The sequence below is a fragment of the Diceros bicornis genome, chromosome 7 (genome assembly GCF_020826845.1).
Source record: "Diceros bicornis minor isolate mBicDic1 chromosome 7, mDicBic1.mat.cur, whole genome shotgun sequence".
Classification (NCBI taxonomy): domain Eukaryota; kingdom Metazoa; phylum Chordata; class Mammalia; order Perissodactyla; family Rhinocerotidae; genus Diceros; species Diceros bicornis.
This window is the reverse complement of record NC_080746.1, coordinates 77,917,664-77,931,624: the sequence shown is the minus strand read 5'-3', so window position 1 is coordinate 77,931,624 and position 13,961 is coordinate 77,917,664. Positions and strand designations below refer to the sequence as shown.

At 48.2% G+C, this 13,961-nt stretch overlaps 1 protein-coding gene across 1 annotated transcript in view; it reads right to left on the bottom strand.

The window, feature by feature from the left end:
- Window positions 1–2,679, bottom strand: part of SLC6A5 (solute carrier family 6 member 5) — a 51,156-nt gene extending 48,477 nt beyond the window's left edge. The window contains exons 1-2 of the mRNA XM_058546311.1: window positions 2,635–2,679; window positions 995–1,528 (exon numbers count right to left, since the gene is read on the bottom strand). Of these exons, the coding sequence (XP_058402294.1) occupies window positions 995–1,528; window positions 2,635–2,679 (579 nt within the window). The remainder of the gene's footprint in view (window positions 1–994; window positions 1,529–2,634) is intronic.
- Between the last annotated feature and the right edge of the window lie 11,282 nt (window positions 2,680–13,961).

Sequence of the window (13,961 nt, the reverse complement as noted above, 5' to 3'; positions counted from 1 at the left end):
TAGAGTGAGTAAGAACAGAAGCGCCATATAAACCCCAGATCTCACATGGGTTGATGTTCTGGTTCAAGCGCCCACTACTGGATATTGCCTGGCCTTGAGCCCAGGGGAGGAGAGGACAGAGCAGAAAGGCAGGCAGTGGGAAAGAAAGAGCTGAAGTCGGTGGATAGGACAGAGGAAAGAAGAGAGCGATGGAGGGAGGGAGACAGGAGGGAAATGGAAGAAGACAAAAGCCTACGTGGGAGAGAGCCGCCAGTAATAGCCACCTTATCCCTAACTCACGACCTGGGTCTGCTCTGTGGGTTTTTCATGCCTTTGGGTGAGGGTAAAGGATCAAATGCAGGGGTGGATCCAGGTTTGTGAGGCCTGAAGCTTACACAATTGAGAGAGGTGCTCTTTAAGGAAAAAAAGAAAAGTACAAAATTATGATGACAGAATTAGGTACCGGCGGGGCAAAAAAAGATTGCCCAGAAGCTTAAGCTTCAGTAGCGGCCTCATGTAAACCACCTCTCATCAAATGAGTTCGCAAGTGATAAGTGGTAACTCGCAGTGCAAAGGCTACAGGACTTAAAATTATTTCCCCCAGGTTTTTTTCTGTATTTTCTTTTTTTAATTAAAAAAATTTTTTTGGAAATAAAAGAAAAGACCCATCCATTGGCAAGGGAGTCGTATCTGCATAAAGGCGTAGGAATCTACCTGCCTCAACTGTGTAATGAGTTGCACCCGGATTTCTGCCACCAGTGAGGCTGGGAAGGGGCAGGTAGCCGCAGCTCCTGAGGTCACGGTCCCTCTGGCAGGGTCACTGCAGCCCTCGCGCCCTGAACTGGCGACCCCAGCGCAGTGCGAGCTTCCGAAGCCCCAAAGCTGCCTCCCGCATCGGTCGCCTGGCACTGCCAACCGGTCTCCCCATTAGCACACGTGCACCCGGCACGGCCCGGCTCGCCTCTAGCACGGCTGGGGAGCAGGAGGCGGCGCGGGCCGAGCGCGACCTGCTTACCTGGGCGGCAGCGGCGGCTACGCTGCCCGGGAGCACGGACGTGATTCCATCTGTGCCCAGCACCACGGTGCTCTGGCTCATATTCACCCAGCCCACGGCCGGGGCATTGTTCCGCTCCAGGGTGCCCTTGCCCGCACTCACGATCGCATCCCCCTCCGGGCCGCGCAGGGCCGGAATCTTACAATGCAGCGCGTTGCCAGGCCCGGAGCCCCCGGGAGGGGCGACCTGCGCGCCAAGCGCCTCGGTCAAGTCCCGCAGAACCGCGGAAGCCGCGGGCGCCCTCGGGCCACTGAGTTTGCAAGCCCCCACTCCCAGCTTCTCAGCCTCGCAGGCTCGCGCGTCGGGGGACTGGAAAGTTTGGGCGCCGGTGGAAGCCGACCTGGGCACACGCGGGGGCGGCGCGGCGGCGGCCGCCGGGAGCTCCTGCTCCGGGCTCGTCCTGGGCGCGCACCGGCCGTCGTGGTGGCCGGGCGCCACCGCCGCCTCCAGGGTGTTGTCTGGTTGTTTATTCATTTCCTTGGGAGCCCCGCAATCCTGCAAACACAACGTGAAGTTCGTGCAAAAAAAAAAAAATCACAGCAGCTTTAAAAAATACCTGTATCTATACATAAAGACGTTCACAACTCAAGTCCAGACACAATACCTACGGAACAAATTGGAATGCGAAGTTTTTTTCCTTCTCCAAGAAAAACTGCAATCAGTATTTCTCAATTTGTCCGTCTCTTCAATAACCAGATGACTTAAAGAAGCTAATATTCTCCTCCCTGATGGAGGGTAAACTAAGAAGAGGCAGGAATGTTTTTTGGCGGGGGCAAGGGGAGGATGGAACTAGCCCTACAGCCATGAGCTCTCCGCTCTCTTTAGATTTCACATCACGGCTGTAGGGTGCTCACGTCCCCATCACCATTGTAGAAAGATTCTTTAATTTTCCGCCCCATTTCCTTTGTCATTCAACAATGCACATTGCCTTTTTTTTTTTTTTTTTTAAATAAGCCATAGACAAGCTGTGGCCACAGAGCTGATGCCCTGGCACCAGCGAGCATTTGAGGCCAAATCGGTTGTGCGAATCCCAGAGCTTCAAAACTTAGCCCTGCCGGCCAGGTAGCAAAGGCAGGGACAAAGACAACGACCAAAATAACGACAACAACTCCAAACAACAGTAATACATCAGACTTAAAACACAAGATAGAAACCAAGTTTGTTATCATACACAACCTACATTCACTTCCAGATTCTCAGATATGCAAAAGACGTGCAAAGTTTTTTGCTGCCCCCCGCCCCAACTAGTCACAGGAATCTGATATCCTTCATGCCCCTACTCTTGCTTGGGGACCAAAACCCAAGACTAATTTTCATTTGCTTTCTCCCAATGGAGGTTCAAACAAGAAGGACTGTCCTCGGTGGTTTTCCTGTCAGGGCTTCCTACAGGAAAGCTTCCTATTATATTAGCATCAATAATTACTATTATACTCTAAGAATAATCATATTACTTTCACCTCAACCGCATACCTCTCATCTAACCCTGTTTCACAAATGCACAGATCAGAACTCCTTAATTTGCACCAAATCTAAGTACTTAGGCTCCAGCCAGCCTTTCTCTCTCAAAAGCCTCTAGGATCCGCCGCGACTCGCCTCAGTACCGGCATCTGGCTTTTCAGCACCGAGGACAGTGCCCGGAATCGCATGGCACCCTCTCAGCTGGACAGCCTCGGAAACCTCTGTCCGACCTCAGGTGATGCTCACGGGTACAAATACCTATGGCTGCGAAAAATTTCCTCCCCTTCCAAAATGCAAAGAACATTTCAAAAAGAGATATCCAAAACGAATCTGCCCTTCCTACCCACTTAATCCCCTCTCCTCTCAAAAGAACAAAAGCAAAGACTCACCATGTCTGACACCGGCAACAGATTGAACAGGTAGAGAGTGACACCAGCTATTGACAAGACTGGGTTTCCTCCAGCAAGAGAGGCGCTTTCTATATCTCCTTGGGAAAGGCCGGTTTGCGTCAGTGCAAAGCAAGGTGCCCTTCGTTTGACATTTTCTTGATAATACAAGTTTGATAAATCATCACCCCCTTGGATTCGAGTTTTAAAGGGACAACAGCCGAGAGTACGCTGGCCAGTTGTCACTCGGGCAGGAGGGGGCTGCGTGTTTGGCGTGACTCATGTGGATCTGATTACTAAACCGAAGCCGGAGGGAGGGGATGACAGAAGTTTGCCTCCTCCTAATTAACGGAAACATGGGAGGGACACGTCCCACTGCACCCAAGGCAAGGCGCAGCCGCCAACAGAGCGGATTGGGCTGCCGAGGTGGGCTCAGGGGAAGGAGTTAAATTACTGTCATGTTTCCGTCTTTCTCTTCACTAGATCCCGTAGCTGCCTCTCCAAATCTGCAGGCAGCAGATTCTGCAATACTACCCCAAAAACAATTGAGGGTCTGCACGGAGCGCCACAGCTCTGCAATGGCTGATGCACACGGGTCCTGCATTTAAAGGGTGTACCCACCTGCGTGTAGGCGGACTTCAGATTCTCACAGCCCTACCCTGCAGACAACCACTGTTAGAGGGCTCCTGGGTTCTCGCTTAAAAATTAAGGTCTAGCATTTGCATTCCTATTTTATCTCGATTAATACAATTAAGAGAAGTTCCTGAGTAAAATTGACTGTTCTCCTTGTATTTTTAAAGCTCCTCTGAAAATATTTTAGAGAAATTAAAAGAAATTATTTCCAACACTGACTTAGTTCTTAGGTCACTTTCAAAGTCAAAGGAAACCCATTTTTTCCCTCACAGCCGTCTCAATAAAAATCCACCACTGCCAGGCCTGATTTGGAAGCGCGAGGTCTTACAGAGCCTCCAAATCACCATCCCCGCAGCCATGCGGCAGGGCAGGCCACCCGGGAAGCCACAGAGGGTCGTTCTACCACACTGCAGCGGCGTGGGGGATGGCCGTGGGGATAAAAAGATGGACTTTCCTGTGGTTACAAAGCAATGGCTGTAATCATAAGAAAACATCTTTACAAAGAAGGCGTAGTTTGGTGACTAGAAGTAGCAGAACGCTTCCCCTCTCCCTTTCCTGGCTGGCTGTTTCGGGGAATCCCTGGCCCCGGGTACGAGGAGCTTCACAAAGCACTTCGTCCCTTCCCTGCTGCCCGCAGCCCGGCCCACCGCTTCGGGGTCGGCGCCGTCGCCCTCGGCTGGGCCGTGCCCACGCGGCGGGAGGACAATGCCGCGGCCGAGGCTGCGGCGGCAGATTGCGGTGGGCGCCTGGGGCACCGTGCAGGCCCCTCCCGCCGCCCCCCGAGCTGCCCGAGCGCGCTCTGCCGCCTCTGCTCGCTGCTCGCCCGCCTGGCCCTCCGAAGGCAACCGGCTGGGGACCCACGGTCTGCACTGTTGTCGAAGGAGGATAGGTTCCCCGAAGAGACTTTCCTTACGAGCCGCCCTGCGGGTTTCAGGCCGCTTTTTATTGTACTTTTGAGTTAACATTTATTAAGCTCTCAATATTGAACCACGGTGCAAGGGCTTTCCATGAATTATCCCACTTAGCCTTGACGACAACCTTGAGAAAGTCCCGATTTTGAAGCTGGGGAAACTGAGGCTCAGAAAGTCGCTTTGGAACCCTGGAGACTCTCAACCCTTCCCACAGGGCGGTCGCGAGGGGGCCGGCAGCGCCCTCCCGGGATGCCCGCTCGGAGGGAAATCGGACGAGGTCGGGCAGGGGGCAGGAAAGGAGACTGTGGTGGGCTCCGGCTGCAGGAGGGTCGGGAGAGCAGGCAGGGCCGGGAGTCCAGCAGGGGAGCGTGCTCGGCCTGGTGGGCGCTCTGGGAGCCAAGGGGAAAGCCGAGGGGCCTGCCGGGCGCTTCTTCCGAAACAGACCCCAATTTCCAAGAAGCCAAACCAGGAGGCGAGAACTGTAACGGGCAGGCCCGGCAGCCCCCGACGTCCGCGCCACGAGGCGCGCCCCCGGTAAGGTAGGCCTCGCTCTGCGGGCCCTGGGCCACTTCCACAAGAGACAGTCACGACTCCGATAGTCTCTGGGCAGTTTCCGGAACCTGCATTGGAGCCACCCCCGCAGAGGTGCGAGTGGAGCGCGCACCCAGCCAGCCGACGTGCCGGAGCGCACTGACGTCCGGCCGGGGCGGGAGCCCGGACGACTGCGCGGGGTCGGGGACCACCGCCGTTGTGCCCGCCGCCCGGAGCTGCGGTCCTGGGCACGAGTGACGCCCCGCGCCCCCCTCGGCCCCCAGGCCTGACGTTCAGCCTGCAGGCCCTCCCGGCAGAGTGCGCACCTGGGGTCCCGCGTGGGGCCGGACGCGCGTCAAGCCCTTCGGAGGCTGGTGACGCGCGGAGAAGGCTGCGGGCGGTGGGGGGAGGGCTGGCGGAGGCGCTGCTTTGGCTCCCCAGCTCCCCCCACTTTCAGCCGCAAGATTCTAGAAAGGAGGGGCCGCGCGGAGAGTAGAGGGAGGGCGCGAAGCGGGGAGGCCTAGAGGGGTCGCTGTGAAGCCGACGCGGGGCGGAGAGGCGGGAACCAGCCGGGCGGCATGGTAGGGGGGCGTGGGCGGGAGAGAGCGTGCGGGGGCAGGAGGCCTGGGGCAGCTCGTCGTGCCGATCGGGTGTATGTCTGCGCTCGGGTACCCCAGGATGCAGCCGCAGTATTAAAAAGAAGAAAAGGCGCAAGTCCTCCGGACGCGGGCCTCCGCCCCCGCCCTCCGCGGCCGCCTGTTTGGAGTGATAATCGGCCCCGCGCCGCCGCCGAGGAGGCCGTAAATCCGCGTCCATCACCGCGTAGCCATTCGGTCGGAATTAGCCAGTCACTATGGCCTTAATTACTTTGTCAAAGATGAAAAATAGTAATTGATTTTGCCCTCGATCGCTTTGCCCCTCCCGCCCCCCGCAGATAAGCAAATAAGTAGCTATTTTTGAAAACCCGTGTCCACCCGGCCGTATGGAGGGGGGTGTAGTCTGCTGAAAGAGAGGCCATTCGGTGGCAGCCCTGACGCCAGTGTTTGTGCCAAGACACCGGGGGCAAACTGGAACGCAGGCAGGAGAGGGCCAGGAGGGCGGCCTCGCGCGTTCAAGATGCTGCCCTCCTGCGCACTAGGGCACTAGGCGAGGAGACAGGAGGGAGAGGGGACGTTTTACAAGCGCCTGCTCTGGGGTTAGCCGGGCGCTTGCGGTGCCAGCCGCCTCTTGTCCTCAAGGCAGCAGGCGAGAAACAGCTGCCCGGCCAGTCTGACAGAAAGGCGAAGAAACTTGCCCAAGGTCAGCGGGTAGAGCCGGGCTTTGGGCCCAGGTCTCTGTTGACTGGGGTCCACTCCACTGCACCGGGTATAACGTGAGCACCTGTGTCGGTGTTGAGGGGATTTTGATATGGAAGCCGTAAACACCTAAAACTTCTATAGATGGTGGGCGCGAGGGCTCGGTGTGGATTTCAGGTGATATTGCCAAGATGGTCAAGATGCCATGCAGTGTGTTTCTTCCACTTGCCCACTCCTGCCCAGCTCCACTGCGGTGTTGTTCTGTGCTAAGAATCTGGGCTCTGCAGACAGACTACACCACTGCCTAGCTCTGTGACCTTGGGGGGAAGTTCTCCATCTGTACAATGAGGATGGTAAGAACATTAACCTACCTCAGGTGTTGTTTGAGCATTAAATGAGTGTGCATGTGCAGTGCCTAGACTAAGGCCAGCTGCCTAGTGGGCTTTCAGTAAGCGATTGTTATTATTCAGTCTGGAAGCCCCTCAGATTTAGCAAATAAACCAGTTCTTTCTGCCTGGTCCAGAAGGTTTAATATGGGTAGACACGCACAGAATAGAAACCCTTGCAAAGTAGATAATCATTGTGCAACATTTTCCCTCCTCATTCAGTGGTTTCGTCACGCAATAATCAAGTATTTATCTTCATTAAAAGAAATTGGGAGAATCCTGAAAGAGTGCTCAAACACAGAGGCTGCTATAAGTCTGTCAGGAGGCAGCTTTTGTTAAGATCAAGGTAAATCTCAACATAAATGACAGAAGCTTAGAGCTTAGTAATCAGCTGCCCAGTCCAGTTCTCATCTGGACCCCGGTGTCAGGGAGACGAGAAATAATCAAGACAAGCTTCCCTCGGCGTAGCAGTTCAGAAGAGTCGGCACCGGGAAACCAGTGGTTCAGCTAGGTAGCTAGTCCATGTGCAAAACGTGAGTCCCAAATCCCGAGACTCAGACGCGCAGGACGCTGGCTCCTGACTCAGCAAGAGTGATGAGTCTCACTTCACTGCAGCAGAACACAGGGCAGTGGGCGCAGGCGCAGAAGCAGAGAAGTTTAGCGCAAGCTGCAAAGGACGTGCAAGGTCACCTGTAGTCTCACATGCCTGCTTTACCAGTGAGGAAACAGAGGTCCAGGGAGGAAAAGTGAGTGCTCGAGGTCACTTGCAAATTAGAAACAAAGTGGAGAAACATCTCTTCTTTAAAAAGGAGAGGGGAAAAAAGAAGAACTACGATATCCTTTGATCCAGCAATCCCACTCTTAGGAATCTATCCCAAAGAAACAATGTGGCACAGTGCAAGGATGTTTATTACAGCATAGTTGATAAATGAAAGCCTAGGGGAAAAAATCACGTTAGATCAATATTATATCTAAAGTATGGAATGATTTGTAGGTGTTAGAAAGAATGATTTAGAGCTTGAACAGATTTTCATGAGGTAGTGAGTGAGAAAAGCCAGATGCATGAAAGTGTGTATGATATGATCCCATTGTGTGTGTGTGTGTATGTGTGTGTGTGTGTGTGTGTTCCAGTAAAATGTGGAAGTACACACATTAGGTAGCATTTAGGATTACTGGTGGGCAGGGTGGACGTTGATAAGAGTAGAGAGGAGAGGAGAGAGAAGGGAAGGGGTAGGCAAAAAATGGAAAAGACTGTACTTTTTAAAAAATGATTGTAATTGTCATTTATAAATTTATGTAAAAAATGTGTGTAAACAATTTTTAAAAGAAAAAAATTCAGTACTAGAACCTACTACTTTAATTAATGAGCCAAACAGGCTACTTTCATTAGGAAGTATTAAGCCTACATCTATTTTTACTGTTTTTCTCTGAGGCGTAGAGCTCAGAAAAGTGAATTCAGTTAATTAAGAATCTGATTACCAATATTTGGCTAATCTTCCTTCCAAAAGTCGTGGTGTTTCTGTCTCCTACCTCTGCTGGGGTGGAACTGCGCCTAATCAAGACTTTATTAGAGGACACAGTTTTGGAAAATATGATGATGCTCTGTTCCCCATCCCCATCCTTGTAATGTACATTAAACCATAAAATAATTTAAACTAAAATGAGAGTAAACTAAAATTTTCTGATTTCTAATTTTTCCATGATGACAACGTTGATGCTTTTCTAGTAAACAACATATTCACTTTTTTCCTCTGCTCCTTTTTCATATCATTTTTTTGGTAGCCCTGCTTTACTGGTTGCATATGTTTGGTGTAACTACTTAGCAATCTCTTTCCAAGTTTAAGTCCTCTGTGTTTACCCATCTGCTCAAAGTTCCCAAATCCAAAATTGGGGGAAACCAGCCTTGTAAGAGAGGTCAGGTCTCAAATATATTCATTACTGGAAATAGGAGATTTCTAATACATGAAGTACAAGAGAATTGATATCTTATGTCCACAGTGTTAGTAAAGAAGATTCTCTCTTTTTTTTTCTTCTATGTCCCCTTTTCCCTGGCCTTCTGTTGCTGTCCTAGTTAGTGGGAGACCAAAAAATTGAGTTCAACATCATGCAAACCTAGCAGGAATTCCCACAAGTAGAGCAGAACAGATGCTGGAAAGCTTCACGGTATAGGCAGTTGATGCAGTTAACCAAGGCTATTGAGTCAAATCAGAACAAGGTTCAGAAAGACACAATGGTGAGGACAGTGGTTCAGGAAGTGGGACTTTGTAAATTCAAGACCTTTTACACCAGTAGGAGCTGCCAGGCAGCATAGATAAGTTTCAGGACCTTATGATTTTGTCACTTGGTGGCACCCTTGTAAAATTGGGCCTAGGAGGCCATGGACATGGGCACCAAATTTGGTACTGTTGGTTCTAGTATCTGCAACATTCAGTATGGGATGAGATCATATCAAACAATGGCCATCTCAGTCTACTGTCTTTGACACACAACCCAGAGTTAGTTAATCATGATGGTAGTTGTCCCCTGGGATGTCATCATTAGAGCTTAGAAATAATCCATGAAATCTTTTAAAACCATCTCTTAGGGTTTGCATTATATTTCAGAGTGTTTCTATGCTCAATCTAAACATCTTCCTGTGCAGGAGTAATGATATAGTGAAAATAGGGCTTTAGGATTAGACATGAGTCAAGAGTTCGAATCCAAGTTCAGCCACTTACTAGCTGCATGCTCTTGGGCAGTTACTTGTCCTCCCCTGGCTTTCCTTTACAGTAAAATGACGTTCTGTGGGGATTAAATGAGATAATGTGTCTGAAAGCTTCTAGCACAGTGCTTGGCACCCAGTAGGAGCTCCTCCCCCTGGAAATAGTGGTTTCTGTGGGTTTGAGAGTTGCTACCTGAGGGCGACACTCTTCCGGAACACAGTGACTCCTTTCTCTAGGTCTTAACATTACTAAATTTGTTGGCCAAGTTTTATTCTCCTCATCCTTCTTGATAGGGCATGAGCTTAGCCTGGTGTCCTGTTTTGTTTTATTTTTTTGTCTTTCTTAAAAATTCCAGGAAGGTCATGACTATGCCTTTGTATCTAGTATCCTTCGCCTGAGATGCTGTTCCCTCCAGAGTGAATTTCTAACTACACCTTTAGACTAATTGCCCAAAATGTATCTCCTCTCAGAGGCTTTTTATGAACAGAGCTAATATCTCCATTCTCTGGGCTTCTCTAGTACCTAGTGCATTGCATAATTATTTCTAAGTGTGTCTTTTCTTCTACCGAAGCCACTAGCCACATGTGGCTACTTACATTTAAATTAATTAAAATTAACTGTAAAATTCCATTCTTCAGTCATACTAACTACATTCTTAGTGCCCAATAGCTGCTTGCCTTGAACAGTCCAGAGAACATTTCCATCATTGCAGAAAATTCTATTGGGCTGCACTGTTCTAAATTGTAGGCCCTTCAAAGGCAGAAGAGCTTGACTATTCTAAAGCCTCTGTATTTCCTTGCACTGGCATACAGAAGGCACTTAGTATTTTTGAATGAGTGACTTTAGAATTGTAGAATAGCCTCTTGATTTCTTATGTCATCTTACTGCCTTGTCTAAACCATCCTATTTTGTATTTTTATTAGTTTTCATTTTTTGTTTTGTTTTTCTGATTATAAAGATAATACATGTTAATTACAGAAAATTTGGAAAAGCCAAAGGAAAAACATAACAATATGTATGCCCTATTTCCACCACCCAAAATATATCCTTATTAGTATTTTGGTGTAAGGCTTTCTCGACTTCCTTGTGTATAGAGATATAGTTTTTGTTTTTACAGAATTGAGATCATGCTGTTTACAGTCTTTTGTAATCTGCCTTTTTTCACTTATTGTTGATATAGCTTTGTCCCATTGCCATGAAAACTACATTATCATTTTTAATTGCTGCACAGATTTTCACAGGTATGAATACACCACAATGTAACTAATAAACAATTATTATACATTTGGATTGTTTCCAACATTTACTATAAATAGTACTGCGTTATATATCTGTATCTTTCTATACGTATCTTTGCTCACATCTCTAATTTGGATTCTTAGTGTAGGTTCCTAAACATGGAATTACTGTTTAAAGGAATCTCACATTTTTGAGAATTGGAGCCATCTTATCTGGATCAGTTTTTTAAGACACACAGACATGGAGCTGTATATGAAGAGGTACCCCAGCTCTGAGCAGAAGGTGGTAGTGCTCTGTGGTTTGTTCCCAATGACGCCCAGCAATCTGTGAATACCTCCGGCTATAAAAAAGCCAGGGGAACAAAAAGCCATAGTATGCTTCCAGAAAGACTAAACCAGCTTTCTCTTTTGCATAAAGGAATTTTTCAATGGAAAGAATATTACTTAGTAAATACAAATATTTGTAATTGTCAATATGCACAATATCCAAATTTTACAACTATTAGGACCAAACAAATAAGCCCATCTGTTTACACGGGGCTTAATTAAACAGTTGTGAGAAATAATGCAAACATTGTCAAAATGTGCAGGATTTGTGAACGCTTCCTCTGCAGTGGAAGTGTCTGATGCAGGGCTCTCTCTGGTTTCTGCAGATTACATGCATGATGACATGTTTTTCCAAGTCATTAACTTGGGCGCAGCTTTCGGGCCAAATGAGAAGCTACATCCAAACCGTTCTAAGAGTCGGGGTGATTGGTGGCGCTGACAAAGGAGAGACCCTCTGCCATTCTCCACTGTGGGAGCATTTGGGGAGTGTGATTGCCTGTGACGGTTCACGGTTCAATGGTCCCATTGTTTCATGAAGGTCTGGTTTCACTGATACTAAGAGAAAAAGGTGGACTGTGCCCCCACATGAGCTGTTCCAGGTGACACTGTCAAAGACATTTCCAATGGGTGTTTTTTCTCCTTTAGAACTTTATTCTGTCATTTTTGATATTAAATTTTTTTTGTATTATATTATAGAATAATATAAACAAAAAGAAGAAAATAAACATCATCCCTCCAGGACTCTTTCGATTGCAAGGGACAGAAACCTAAGTCAAAACTAACTGAAGCTCAAGGCGCCAGGCTATGGCTAGGTCAAGGTCAAAATGGAGCTGACCTCAAGGTGGGCTGGGTCGCAGGCTTCCCACAGTATGAGGATCCTCTCTCTGGGTCTTGGACTCTGTTGGTCCATCTGTCATGTGTTTTCAGACTCTCATGTTGTAGAAGTCATGCCACCCAGAGTTCTGGGCTCCCGTGCTCATAGACTATCATCCAAGGGGAAGGAGACAGCCACTCTCTACTTCAGTTTGGGAAGTTTTGGGAAAGGACTCTAATAGGCCAGACCCTGAGACAAAGCCTTTGATGCAGGTAGATTATTTGGGAGGGGGTCCCAGGAAGCGCAGGTGAGGAAGGAAGGAAAGTACCTGTGACAGACGGGAGAAGAGTCAATAAAGAGAGTGTTAGTGAGTGAGTTACCACCATGGGCATTGGAGTTCAGGCCCACTGGGTCACTCTGAGGCACCGCATGGAACACGTGTCAGAATTCTCCCACCAGGTAATAGGGAAGCCAGGAGGCGATGTGTCCACAGACTCCCATCCCTTATTGGCTGAGGATTGTCCCTGAGGGTGTTAATGCCCAGCTCTTGTGGGCGCTCTGCATTTGGGCTGAGCAAGTTTCTACAGCACTGGAAAAAGTCTCAGGTCAAGAAACAGAGAGACGTGGATGCCTGAGGTGGGAAGCTGTCAGCGTGTCAGAAATTGTCCAAGACTACTGCAGGTAAACTCAGAGAGGGGACAGAGCAGTGTGGGGTGGGGCATCAGCAGCTGCTGCTATGCTCTGCTTTAGTTTGTTCCCCACCCAGGCCAATCACACAGTACATTGATTAGCCCAGACTTGGTCACATGACCATCTCTGAGGGATGATGGGGCAGCATGCTGTGCATGGAAGCCCATCAAAACCACATGGAGCAGGGAAGAAATTTCCCAAAGAAAGGGTGGGTAGTAAATTACAGTGACCAGAGTAAGTGCGGGAGGGATGATAAATATAAAAAGTATTTTGATAAATATCCTTCCAGATTATATCTATTTATGCATTTTTCCTTCCAAACTGGGATCATGCTATCTATATATTTTATTCCTTCATTTTTTTCTTAACAATATTTAATAAACACCTCAATATCTAGTGAATGCTTTTCTACATATGAGTATATAATAGAAATATATAAAATATATCAGTCTATATATTTTTTATTTGTACAAAATGACTCTTGAGGAAAAGTGTACTGGGAGGATGAATATATGAAATCCCCAGTAGTGCCTCTCCCAGAAAGAGAGTTTTAGCGGTAGAATTCCAGGCCTCAGAGGAGGCAACGTTAAAAAGAACGTCAGCTTTGGAGTGATAGGGCTCAGAGTTTGAATTCCAATTCTTATTAGTAGCTATGTGACCTTGGTCACTTCGTTTAATCTACAAAACCTCATATCTTAACTTACGCGTAGTAAATGCTAAACAAAATGGCAGCTCTTATTATTATCCTCGGTAAAATGAGGACCGTTACCCCTTACCGACAGCATGGTTATGGGATTTGAATTAGGGCATGCAGGTGATATGCCCAAGTGAGAGCCGGAGACATAGTAGGTGCTCAATTAAGGATAGTTAGCTACTACAATCCCCTAACTTTATTTTAAGGCAGACTTTCCTGCCAGTCAAAGATGTTGGGCTCCACAGTGATCAAAGGTATGCCTTATGCCAAAAGAACCTCTCAAACACAGAGAGTTTTATTTGGCCGCCCACCCCTCTGAAATTCCACAGCAATTCAAAATTCATTTAGTATCATGACCAAGTTTTTTTTTTTTAATTTAACATACTCCTAGAATAACTAATTACACATTTACATCCTGGTGTAAGCTTTATTATATCGCTTTCCTCCTTATGCCTAGCTGACCCTCGCAGCATCCATGAATGAAAACCCTAGTTAGTGAAGAGAGACATGAAGACAGTTTTGTGCCATAGGCTATTTTGGTGGAAGTCCCCATCAGTAGAGAGACTTGCACTGCCACAAGAGAACAAGATGTTTCTGGACCTTGGAGCGGTCGGAAGAGAGGTACCAGGAGGTGGGAAGAAGCCTGAGAAAGGTAATCTTTCTCTCCTGTTTTTCAACTACTTTCAATCACCATTTCCCTAGAATTGTTAATAAGAATGAATGAATTTGTTCCAATGGAATTGAGTTTCAATTTCCAGTCTTTTTCCCTGGCTCGAGATGGAAATAGCCCAGATGCCCTGGGTCTAACACCTACAGGGGTGTGTGACCTTGGACAAATTACAAGCTTCCCTGAGACTCAGTTT